The sequence below is a fragment of the Microtus pennsylvanicus genome, chromosome 12 (genome assembly GCF_037038515.1).
Source record: "Microtus pennsylvanicus isolate mMicPen1 chromosome 12, mMicPen1.hap1, whole genome shotgun sequence".
NCBI lineage: Eukaryota > Metazoa > Chordata > Mammalia > Rodentia > Cricetidae > Microtus > Microtus pennsylvanicus.
In genome coordinates this window covers 52271741-52284980 of record NC_134590.1, presented here as the reverse complement: position 1 = coordinate 52284980, position 13240 = coordinate 52271741, and the positions used below count along the sequence as shown (strand labels likewise).

The window sequence follows — 13240 nt, the reverse complement described above, 5'->3', positions numbered from 1 at the left end:
GGGTCTAAGGAGCCCTCACCCCATCTTCACTGGAGTGTTGGCTGCAGGTCACCTGCCGATAACCACAGCTGCCGTGAGCTCATGAGTGTAACAGCCAAGTCTTGTCTAGAGAGCCTCTTAACTCCCTGGCTAAATCCCTACGTTTAAATACAGTTTGTTACAGTATGACAAGATCTATCTAATCTAGAAGTGCTATAAAATTTTCTCTTTCCCATTTCTGTATTTTGAAACGTATTTATACACATAGTTAGTTAATTAATGTCAGGGTTTAATCTGAGAAATATGTTAGGTGATTTTGTTGGTGTACAAGCATAGTATATAAATTTAGATGTTATAGGTTAATTGTTCATTGTGGTCTTTTGGTATATAATTAGAAGATGACAAAGTATGTATGAGGCTGTTGCAAATATAACTTTCATAGTAGTAGTATGCTGAGTATATGCTATGGTAAAGGTAAAGATTACCATATAATTGTGATAATTATATAAACCAGTAGCAGTCATTTAACATTAAGTATGATGTGTTGTATATAATTGCATATACTATACTCTTACATGTATGGCAGTTTATGTTTGTTTACACCAGCATTACTAGAGAAATGGCATTTACGTACAGCATTATTAGGGTTATTAAGCATTTGATATATAATGATTTTTATACTCTATAATGATTTTCTGGGACTTCCATTGGGTATGTGGCCTAATGTTTACTCAAACATCATTATGTGGCACATGATTGCGTATGTATGCATGTTTCTGTGAGTATATATGTATATAATCCTAGTATAATTCCTCAGAGTAAGTAATTTCCAAGTTTTTGGTTTAAAATATTTATTGCAAAGAGAGCAAGTAGTGCTTTCTAGAAGATTTGATTCACCCCCCCCCCCCCCAATTTTTGTTAATTTAAGATCAAGGTATAAAAATATAATTTATATGTGTATTTTTAAATCAGTTGGAGAATAAGAGGGTTTTTTTTTTAACCTAAAGTTTGTATGTATGGAGTTTTATACTTATATTTGTAAACAGAAGTAAAAACTAAAACAGATGTAAAGAGAAGTGTTAGAGAAAAATGTATTTTCAGTTGGCAAGATGGCCCAGGGGTTAAAGGTGCTTGCTGTCAAACCCGATGACTTTCATTTGATTCTCGGAACCCTCAGGGTAGAAGGGGAAAACTAATTCCTGTAATTTCTTTTCTGATCTCCACAGTCAGTTCTAGGCATGTGCCCTCTCATGTATGCACACAGAAAATAAAGAAAAAATGTTTAAAAATATAAATAATGTATTTTTTCGGAGTGGTAGTTTAAAAAGATCTTTTTGATTACAGGAAACGACTGCTGGCTATTTTGCAGGAGACTCTTACACTGCCTACAACACCAATTTCCTTAGTTACTTTTATTGTTGAGATACTCCTCCACATCATCTTAGATGATAATAAAAGGATACAGATTGTAAGTGTCTTTCTTTTTGATATAGTTAAGAAACTTTGATCAGTGACATCCAAGAGTCACAATTTCTCTTTAGCACCCTTGCCTTTGATTGTTTTAGTGTTGTCCAACATGTTGCAAAAAGGAAGAAGAGCGCGTTTTTCTTACAGTTTAAGACACTTCTTTACTTAGCATGCCTGTTGAATCAGTGCAGCAGGTCTGGGAGGAGGGAACAATTGGGAACTAGTGTGTTGAAGGAAGACTTGAGCTATGTATTCCTCATTTTGTAGTGTTGGGTAAGTTTTTAGCCTTATTTTACGTATCTGCAAAACCTTTTTTTGTAAAAAACCTGATGTATACTTTTAGTAATGAAGTGTTTGATAGATACACAAGTCTGTTGAATATGCTATAGTAGTTCCAGAAATGAGGTCTAACCCCTTGGGGAAAGTTAGCAAAAAGAAATACTTTTGTGTTGGTTATTAAAAACCAATTGCTTGTTGGTTCAAAATTAGTTTGTCCAGATCTCTCCTTACATATATTTTTAGCTTTTTTTCATATTTTTTATTAAAAAATTTATTTTTTATTTTACATGTCAGCCCTAGCTCTCCCTCCCTCCCCTTCACCTGCCTCCCTACCCTCCCCCTCCCCATCTTCCTATACCAATTCCTAATTAGTGGTTATCTAGGATTTCCTTATTCAGATGGGAGGCACCTTTTTTCTGAACTAGTGAATTCCAAGTGACTCTGAAAGGAAAGTCATTATTATCATTGCTTATTGCTTATATATTATGTACTAAAGGAAGAAAAAAAAATTTGTTTCTTTTTTTTTTAATTGAACTTCCACAGAACTGAAGGAGTTAAAAATTTTAGATTATAGAGAGTAATCTTAGGGTACAATAATTCAGTTTTTCTACTTTTTAAATACTGCATTAGTGATAATTTGTCTTTAGTGACCATATGACTTAAATTATTACTTTTTAGTCAAATAATACATCTGATTAAACTGTTAAGTTTTTTTGTTTGCTCATTTGGCTTTTTGTTTTTATTTTTATTTATTTATTTTGAGATAGGGTTTCTTTTTGTGTAGTCTTAACTGTCCTGGAACTAGCTCTGTATACCAGGCTGGCCTTAAACTCACAGAGACCCTCTTGCCTGTACCTCCAAGTGTGGTGATACCTTGTTTGTATAAATAAAGCTTGCTGCTAGTTAACCATATCACTTCCTGTCTGTCTGTACAGACCTCCAGACCTCTGTTGTTAGCTAGTGACTAGCTCTACCCTCTGATTTTCAGGTAAGCTTTATTTTTACAAACAAGATAGTACCACATTTGAAAAATGCACACGGAATTGTGCCAGAAGAAGCACTTGGGGCCGTGACTGCCTGAAGGCAGAGCCAGTCAGTCTAGGTAGGGTAAGTCCTGTTGGAACTCAGGTGCCTGTGGAGTTTGGACTGTGGAGTTTGGACTGTGGAGTTTGTTGCAGAGAGCCTGCAATAACAGCAATGACAAAAATCCCAAACTCGCTTAGATGCTTAGGAACTAAGAGTGAAGAACCTAGCCATCTTGGTGGTGACTCTAGCGGGAGCAAAGCCACAGACAAGCGACTCTTTTGTGCGTTTGTGTCCCACATTGGGTGCCAAAATGTAGCATGAGTTCTAATTGGTGTTAATAATAAAAGCCAAGAGTCAGATATAGGGTCAATGCTGAGAGATGAGAGAGATGAAGAACCAAACCATAGCCACCTTTCCTACTTAGCATCTCAGCAGAAAAGAGACTGAACTCCAATCTCCTCCCGCCTTATCACTTCCTCTTTGTCTGTACAGACCTCCAGAACTCTATGGTTAGCTAGTGACTAGCTCTGCCCTCTGATCTTCAGGCAAACTTTATTTGTACAAACAAGATAGCACCACACCCAAATGCTGGGATTAAAGGCATGTGCTACCACCACCACCTGGTGATTATTCCAGTCTTATTGTTCGATCTTTGTATTAGTTGCTGTGTTGTTGCTATGGCCAAATGCCTGTTGTAATGGTTATTCATATCAGCTTGTCATGATTTAGAATAAACTAGATGACAGACCTAGGTATGTTTGTGAGACAGTTTCTAGATTGGGTTAGACATGATGACACCATTTTATGGGCTAAGGTTCTGAGCTGACAGAGTGTAAACCAGCATTCACTTTGCTTTTTGATGCTAGTACAATGTGACTGCTTCATTCTCTTTTTTTCATTCCCTCCCCTCAGTGGTAGACTGTTAGTTTCATACTGAACCAAAACGAATGGTTCCTTCCTTCATTTGTTTTTGTCCCAGCAATAAGTAACTAATACAAGTGTCAAGAAGCATGGGGAGGAAGTGGGGGAAGGAAAAGGAGAGAGGGAGGGAGGGTTTGTTTTTCCTTGGTGGTACAGTCTGTCTTGATGGGGAAGTCATGGTGCTGAGAAAAAGATGAGGCAATTGGTCAGTCACATTTTGTCCACAGAAAGCAGAGAGGCGAATCTGATGCTCAGTTAGGTTGTTACTTCTTTTTGGCTTTTTACTCAGTGTAGCTCCCTAGACTGTGGGATAGTAAGGCCCACATTTAGATTGTGTCTTCCCTCAGTTAAACCTCTTCAATAATACCCTTACTGACATGTCCAAAGGGGTGTCTCCTAAATGATTCCAAATATAGCCAGGTTGGCGGTGTAGATTAATTAACATTTGCAGGCTATCTCTTCTCAAGCACAGTCACTTTACAGGCAGTTGTTCCAGGTAGGTAGCGTTGATCTTTTATTGCATCTGTATTACTGGGCTGTTCACCGAAAAGAGTCACCATCTTGGGGAGTATCTGAAAACACCCACGGTGACTATCAGGTGATACCAAGTCCAATCAAGTGGACAAGATGAACCAGCACAGTCTTTACTTAGGATTGTGTAACAAATGAGTATGTATGACTTTATCTAATTCTTCTGCTGTCTTTTAAAGATGACATTTGCTTGTCAAGATGACAATTTGATGTAGTGTAGCTATTTGTTATCATTTGCTTGTTTAAACATGGATTACAGTTTGTATTTTGAATTACTGCTATCAGGTCACAGAAATTATCTCAGAGATTCGTGCACCCATCGTTACTGTTCGTGTTGATCCATCTGATACTAGAAAAAAGGAACTCAAGGTAAGTCTCTTCTAAATCAAAGATATGCTTTAGTGATGTCCTTGTTGCCTCCTGCTAGACTTCTCAGAAATATTCTCATCAAATCAAGTCTTTAAGTGTTATACTCTAAGGGTATGCAAATCATTACCAGATTACAACAGATTTGCTGATCTGTGTTTCAGGAAAATGAAATCTTATGTTTGCTTGAATCCTGAGTCTTTTTGATATTGTGACAAATTTTCATGTTAATTTTTTTTTTTTTTTTTTGGTTTTTCGAGACAGGGTTTCTCTGTGGTTTTGGAGCCTGTCCTGGAACTAGCTCTTGTAGACCAGGCTGGTCTCGAACTCACAGAGATCCACCTGCCTCTGCCTCCCGAGTGCTGTGATTAAAGGCGTGCGCCACCACCGCCCGGCTTCATGTTAATTTTTGTGTCTGATCAATTTCTATCTTTTTTTAGATGGCTGAAATAAAAGTTAAGCTTATTGAGGCTAAAGAAGCTTTGGAAAATTGCATTGCTGTACAGGATTTTGACCAGGCATCAAAATTAAAAGAAGAGATAAAAACTTTGGAAGATGCCAAAATAAACCTGCTAAAAGAGACAGAGCAACTTGAAATTAAAGAAGTTCACACAGAAAAGGTATATGCCATTTTTTTAATACTAAATTTTAACTAGTATTATATCAACAAGCTTATTTTCTTTAATTCATTAAACTACCCAAATGTATTTACTTTGGAGGGAGTTGTGACAATACCATGAATTAAAATGAAAAAAAAACTTTAATTTTGAAACTTTCGTTTTATATTTTTAGACTTGTGATGTTTGAACCACCTCTTTACATAGCCCTGACTGGCCTGGAACTTGCTTTGTAGACCAAGCTGGTCTTGAACTAATGGACATCCTCTTGTCTATGCCACCACACCACAACTGACATTTTTGGACTTTGAAAAATACCTTTAATTTTTATAGCTAGGACTTGTTCCTTTGTCATGTTTAATTTGAATACGTTCTTCCTTCTCAGAAAACTAGTCCTCTAGTGATTTCCTTAGGCCTTTTTATTTATTTTCCGTGAATGGTTTAAAAAGGAATTGCATCTATCTTTCCCTTTTGTGAAAGGAGGTCCATGACCTTTTTATTGTTAGGATAAAACATCTTTGGTGAAGAAGTACTTATCTTCTTTGGTAAATGGATATTTGTGTAGTTAGAAAAAAACCAAGCAGCTTTGTTTTTTTTTTTTTAATTTATTTATGTGTATGAGTATTTTGTTTGCATGTGTGTATGTGTATTGTGTATGCCTGGTGCTCTTGGTGGTCAGAAGAGAACATTAGATCCTCAAGAACTGGAGTTTTAGATGGTTACAAGTTGCTATGTAAGTGCTAGGACTGGATCTGGTCCTCTGCAAGAAGAGCAAGTACTAAGAACCACTGAATATTTTCCTAGTCACAACTTTGTTATTTATTTTTAATGAAACACTTGATATTTAGTAATATTTGAAGTTTTTCTATTTTTTAACTTAGTCATTTGACAAATTCTCTTAAAAGGATTATGTCTTTGGTCATCAATTTATTTTAGCATATGATAGAATGTATCAGTTTGTGTGTTTTATGTTTTTAAAGATCTTGTCTTTGTATTGAATATACTTATAATTGCACTTATTTTTGTTTTTTTTTTTTTGTTTTTGAGAAAGGATTTCTCCGTGTAACGGTCTTGGCTGTCCTGGAACTCGCTTTACAGACCAGACTGGCCTCAAACTCGCAGAGATCTTTTGCCTCTATCTTCCAAGTGTTGTGATTAAAGCAATGCACCACCACCACCTGACTATAATTTCACTTTTGATTTGGGTAGTGCTTAAGACAGTGCTGAACAAGCAAGCGTACTGTGTATGAGAGTTCTAGAATTAATTGTGCATCTTTAACTCCCTAGTTATAAACATATGCTAACCTGACACTTCACCTTTCCAGTGAGAATGTCTCATTTATTTTTATGGTCAGTAGCTTATTTATAGTCTGTAGCTTATCCTAGCCTATTAAATTTGAGACAACAATAACAACAACAAAATTTAAAACAATACAACCGGGTGGTGGTGGCACATGCCTTTAATCCCAAACACTTGGGAGGCAGAGGCAGGCAGATCTCTGAGTTTGTGGCCAGCCTAGTCTACAAGAGCTAATTCCAGGACAGGCTCCAAAGCTACAGAGAAGCCCTGTCTTGGAAAACCAAAAATAAGTAAGTAAGTAAATAAATAAATAAAATTTCAAATTAAGAAACTGTTTGAAAAAGTGATGGTGTGTATCTGTAATATTAGTGCTTTCAGTCCTGGGTCAAGGCCATCTTGGGCTATATAAGTGAGGCCCTGTTTTAACAAATCCAATGGAGAGGTAACTCAGTAATGAGAGTGCCTGCCTAGCACATGGAAGCCCTAGGTTTGATTCCTAGCCCTGTCCCAACCCCGCCTGCTTTTTCTTCCCAAAGATAAGGAAAGCATTGTAAAAGTGGTCTGCCTGATTAATAATCTCTTGACTTCTTTGAATATTGAGTGTCTTTTTGTCTTATTTGGGAGCCATGGCTATTATAATTCTAATGTAATAGATGTTGTGATATCAGGAAACCGGAAACTTTATTGAGAAATGTGTATATGTAAAATGCTACTGGTTTCCCCAGAGGAAGAAGTAGATTAGCCTGAGATGTGAAGATGCTCGGCTTTTCTTTGTTATGAGACACTAGCTAAGAAAACAGTTGGGAGGGAAGGAGGATTTTTTTGTTGTTGTTGTTGTTTTTGTTTCATAGTTCAGAGGTTTCTACATATTAGGGTTGAGAGGATGTGGTAGAATAGAGTGGCTCCTGTTGTGTGATGTGTTACTCTTTTTACTCTTTTGGGGTCCCACCACCCAACTCCCACATAAATTACACATAGAGGCTTATTAGTGAGAATGTCCAGCCTTAGCTTGGTTTATTTCTAGACAGCTTCTCTTAACTTAAGTATCTGATTACCTTTTGCCTCTGGGCTTTTTCCTTTTCTTACTTCTGTATGTCTTACTTTCACTCTGACTCCATGGCTGGCTGGGTGGCAGACCCTGATGTCCTCCTCTTCCTTGTTGCTCTTTCTATTTATTCTCTCTGCCTGCCAGCCCCTCCTATCCTTGCTCCTACCTCACTCTTGGCCATTCAGTTCTTTATTAGACCATCAGGTATTTTAGGCAGGCAAAGAATCACAGTTTTACAGAGTTAAATATAACACAAACAAAAGCAATGTATCTTTACACCATTAAACAAATGTTCCACAGCATAAACAAAAGTAACACACCTTAAAATAATATTCCCCCAAAGGCTTCCATCCTGACTGACAGGGAGCCAAAGGCCTAAGCTGTTTTTTCCTTTCCTGCCTTGCATTCTTGTTTAGGCTTCTACCCTGTGGGTTGGTGCCACTTGTATTCAGAGTGGGTCTTCCCTTCTTTGTCTTTGAAAAAACCCTCACAGATACATCCAATAATGTGCTTTACTAATGTTTACTAGCTGATTCTCAGCCTAATCCAAGTTGTTACAGGTTAATCATCAGTCATAGTACAGACTAACAAGTTAAAGGATGGTTTTTCTGTAGTAAGCTAGTTGGGTGATTATCCCTTCAAGTTCTTTACAAATGTGAATTCATTATTCTAATTGCCCCCAAATCCTACTATCTTTCAAACCTAAATAGTTAACTGTGAATTTATACGTTTAACACACTTTGTCTTGTCTCTCTTTAATGAGTAGTTAAGGAAATGTAGATGTTGTAATGATATGTTTGATGACCCAGAGTTTAAAAAAGGTGCTTGTTTTACTTCAAAACTTTAGGTTTACATGGAGACAGGATTGGATAGAAAATAGATAAATCAGAGGAACTATTAAGAACCAGATAAATGAAAGGCCTCCGGTAGTCAATATTAAAAAAACTACATTATTCAGAGATGATGGTGGATACAGGGATATTTTAAAGTGTAGGATGAGTACTCTGTCTTAGAACGTTTAGTATTGTTTGAAAATAGAGAGTGATAAAAGCCTAGATAGTCATATTGCTTGGCCGACTTTTAGAAGTTTAGCTTGAGACGAGGGCCCTGTGAATGAGGTGATGGTGAGTACAGATAGAAGAGATGTGTGTCAGGGCTATTTAAGAGTTAGTAGGAAGAAGAGAGAAACGAGTTTAATAGAGAGATGGTCATGATATGATAGAATGCATGCGTTAGAAACTTAGCAGTGAGTTAGTTCCAATTTGCATGTGTTGTCTTTAAGGAGCCCATGGAACATTCAAGAAGTGTCTTATACTTGTATATAAGATGTTGAAATTTTGAAAACAGCTGGCTATTATGTGACAAAACTTCTCCTAGGGAGATACAGTGCACACATCTTCTTACTCAGATAGGGATCCCACAATAAACTAAAGTACAGATACCACTGAAATCCAACTTGGTGAACCAATGAGTTCTATTGGAGGTACTTACAGAAATATGGGTGAGAGATTACTTATAGGAGTAGAAATGACTCATAGACATCTGCATCACCAAAGCCCACTCTGGACTTGCTGACAGCTCACAAAGTTGGGAACCTGGAGCATACTATCTATACAGTCTGCAGATAGCTTATCAGGTTGGAGGATGTCTTTTCCAGGTGCCTCAGTTATTCTAATCTTCCAACTGGCAACTCACCTGGTTTCTGCTTCTTCCAGGCTGCTGGCCTGGTGTTTTTGCAGGTGGCTTGTGATTCTGGTCAGTTTGGGTGATTTCCTGAATCTATTTTGAGTTGTTTACCTTCTGTTTAAGGAGCTCCCCCTTAGGATGGACAGTTTCAATCTAGCAGGAAACTCTTAGATAACACTTGGCTAGCTCATAAATGAAAAATAGAATTGCATGTTTGGATAAAATAGCCTAGGGAACAAAGAGTGACTATTGTCATAGAAAACTCTCAAGAGAGCAATTCTTTAAGAGATAGGCAAAAGTTATACTTACTAATGCTGGATATTTTGTCCTTTATTTTAGAATGATGCTGAAACATTACAGAAGTGTCTTATTTTGTGCTATGAACTGTTGAAGCAGATATCCATTTCAACTGGAATTGGTGCAACCATGAATGGGATCATTGAATCTTTGGTACACTGTTGGTCTCTGAGGCCTTATGCTCCTCTATCTTATTATATATTATGTTTATTAGTGCTTTAAGTAATTAAAAGTCTACCATTTGAAAAATTTGATAAATATAAATAGTGAACTATGTATATCCATAATGACTACTTCATAGTATGAGGAATAAATAAGATAATGCATTTTTATAGTCATCATTTAAAATAAAATATAAACTGTTTCTTTAGAATATGTTCATTGAATGCATATTATCTGAAAAATGCTTACAATATAGTATACATAAAAAATAAAACATATAGAATGCTATCCTGAATCCTCTGCTCAAGTGAGGGCAATAGTGTTAAAAAATAGATACTATGTATATTTATGTGCTCGTGTGTGACAATAACAAAGAGGCCCTCAATTTCTAAGGGGTGTGGGGCGCATGCAGTGGGTGATAGGGGACATGAGAGGAGCAAAGGGAAGGGGAGAAAGGTGTTGTAATTAAAATATAAAAATTAGTTACTTAGGCTATTGACACTGGTTATGAAGATTTCAATGGTCACAAGTTAACTTAGTAATTGCAGGGTTTGACCTATTTGAGGAGAATGATCCTGTTATATCTTAAGATATGTGAAGAGAGGGAAGAACATTTAAAACCAGAGCCATATGTAAATATTAAAAACTAGTTTAGATTGATACATACTATAATAATAGTGTGGGAAGTCTTCTGTATATGTGTTGCATTTATTGGTTAATGAATAAAGCTCTTTGGACCAATGGCTTAGCAGAGTAAAGCCAGGCAGCAAATCAAAACAGAAAGTCAAAGGGATGCTATGTAGCTGCCTAAGGTAGGTTCCCAAGAAGCAAGAGGTAACAAACCACGAGCCTTGTGTTAAAATGTAAACTAATAGAAATTGGTTAATTTAAGATATAAGTGCTAGCAAGCAATACACCTAAGCAATTGGCCAATCAGTGTTGTAATTAATACAGTTTCTGTTATTCAGGTCTGAGTGGCTGGGAATGAAGGAAAGAGCAGTCTCCTTTTATATAGTAACAGTTTTAAAGAGGGAAGAGTATAAAATTTGTATAATAATTTTTATCATTTACATTCTGTAGCACTATTTAGAATATATAGGATTAACTCTATGTTAATCTAATGCTATGTTAAAAATAGTACTTTTGGGGGCTGGAGAGATGGCTCAGAGGTTAAGAGCATTGCGTGCTCTTCCAAAGGTCCTGAGTTCAATTCCCAGCAACAACATGGTGGCTCACAACCATCTGTAATGGGGTCTGGTGCCCTCTGCTGGCCCGCAGGCATACACACAGACAGAATATTATATACATAATAAATAAATAAATTAATTAAAAAATAGTACTTTTACTGATTTCTTTTTGCTTTAATGTGGATTTTAAAATAACCAAAATGACATGTAGTTTCTGTTTGTGACCTCTGTTTTATTTCTGTTGAGTGATACTGAAAAAGAGATATCAAAATCAGACAGTTGAACATACTAAAATCACAGTGAAGCATGTCTGAAATGAGGGTGTAGGAAGGACTACACCTTATATTAAGGAATTTTGTCTCATTCTGTTAGCATTGGGAATCTGAATCAGATTTAGCAGATGTGGGAATGTTACATATTGAAACGGGAAAATTTCTCTGTGTTCTGTTTAATCAACTTTATAATTACCTCTTTTCATTTTTTTAACTGAAAACTTTCTTTTTTAATATCTGTAATAGTATGGAAATGAAATAGCCTTACAAAATCATATGGAAACCATCAATTTGACCTTAATTTTAATATAGCATTGTAAATTTTTTGCCTTGTTAAAATTTAATTTTTACTTCATTGTAGATTCTTCCTGGAATAATAAGTGTTCATCCTGTAGTAAGAAATCTGGCTGTTTTGTGCTTGGGATGCTGTGGACTACAGAGTCAGGATGTTGCAAGTAAACACTTTATGTTATTCTTACAGGTAGGATTGATTTTATGACAAAAATCATGTGTCTGTTTCCTGAAATACTCTGTATCTCTAGCCATATGTTAATATTCTGGATGTGTTCAGATGCTTATTGATGATTGTGAATAATCTTTAGGGATTCAGTTTTTTCTTGATATCTTATCAAGATGTTCTTATAGAAAGAGATTGAAATAACAGTTTAAGATGATCATGTACCATGTATGAGTGCATACTATTTGCTGTCAGTGTCCTCTGCTTAGGATAAAAACAGTAGGTAAGTGATAAAGAGAACCCACTTAAGTCTGTGCTGAAGGGGAAACAATAGCATAGAGCGTAGTAGCAGCAGGAATAGGAATGAGAAGAGGGTGAGGAACTATTTCATTGACGTGGCCTTAGTCATATTTTGACATTCAGGATCATAGAGAAAAGTTAAAAGAGCAAGCCTTATAAATACCTCGGTTCCTTTTTTTCTTAAAGATTTTATTTTTCTATGTATATCTGTCTGTGTGTAGTGTGTGCGTGTGTGTGTGTTTGTGTGTGTGTGTGTGTGTGTGTGTGTACATGCACCATGGGGGGCCCACCACCCAGCTCCCAAATAAATTACACGCAGAAAGACTTATTAGTTATAAATGCCCAGCCTTAGCTTGGCTTGTTTCTTGCCAATTTTTCTTAAATTATTCTGACTACCTTTTACCTCTGGGCTTTTTATCTTTCTCTATTTCTGTATACCTTTCTTTCCTTCTTACTCTGATTGGCTGGGTGACTGGCCCCTGATGTCCTCTTTTCCTTGTTCTTTTGCTCCTCTGACTCATTTCTCCTATTTATTCTCTCTGCTTGCTAGCTCCACTCATCCTTGCTTCTGCCTCACTATTGGCCATTCATCTCTTAATAGGATCATGTGTTTTAGGTAGGCACAGTAACACAGCTTCACAGAGTTAAACAGATGCAGCATAAACAAAAGTCATACACCTGATAATAATATTACCCAACACTTAACTGCTGAGCAACCTCTCCGCCTCAGACATCTCAGCTTCTTAGTGAAGAGAAGAGCAGAGGAGAAAGATCTTAGGGTGGTACCTTGCTTTGCCTGTTGAAGGAACAGGAGGACATACCACTAGGAAAGTCTAAGCAAAGTGATGGATATCAGGAGAAAGAGCTGGCAGGATGTTCATATCTTCTAAGAACTTACCCTGTAAATAGAGATTTCCAATATAAATGATTCAGGGAAGAAAATTTATTTGGTTTTGATTCTTTTGTCTGTAGCCTTCCTGCCTCATATTCTTTTACCTCTCATAACCTCCCTTCTGCCTTAATGTCACATGTGTCCTGTGTATCTTTTCTTGAGCATAACCCCACCCCACTTATATACATCCTATAAATACTGTTGGCTCCGGAGTCAATAGTCTAAGTTATCTCACTTAATAAAATTGTTGGGTCTGACCATGTTTTTAAAGTTAAAAGTATTTGTGGATGATTGATTGAAGGGGAGAAAACTTCTGAAGTTTGCCTATATTTTGTATACTATGCTGAGTTGTGGTTTTTAATTTTTTAAATTTTTTATTGTTTAGCCTTTTTTTAGTTTTCACAAGAGTTTATGATCAAAAGAAGATAACTACTAAGTAGATTCAATTTTGTA

The 13240-nt window shown here is 36.5% G+C and overlaps 1 protein-coding gene across 1 annotated transcript in view; it reads left to right on the top strand.

Moving 5' to 3' along the window:
- Ncapg (non-SMC condensin I complex subunit G) overlaps window positions 1–13240 on the top strand; it is a 32908-nt gene that overhangs the window by 8408 nt on the left and 11260 nt on the right. The window contains exons 9-13 of the mRNA XM_075943630.1: window positions 1324–1447; window positions 4489–4572; window positions 5010–5189; window positions 9560–9670; window positions 11500–11619. Of these exons, the coding sequence (XP_075799745.1) occupies window positions 1324–1447; window positions 4489–4572; window positions 5010–5189; window positions 9560–9670; window positions 11500–11619 (619 nt within the window). The remainder of the gene's footprint in view (window positions 1–1323; window positions 1448–4488; window positions 4573–5009; window positions 5190–9559; window positions 9671–11499; window positions 11620–13240) is intronic.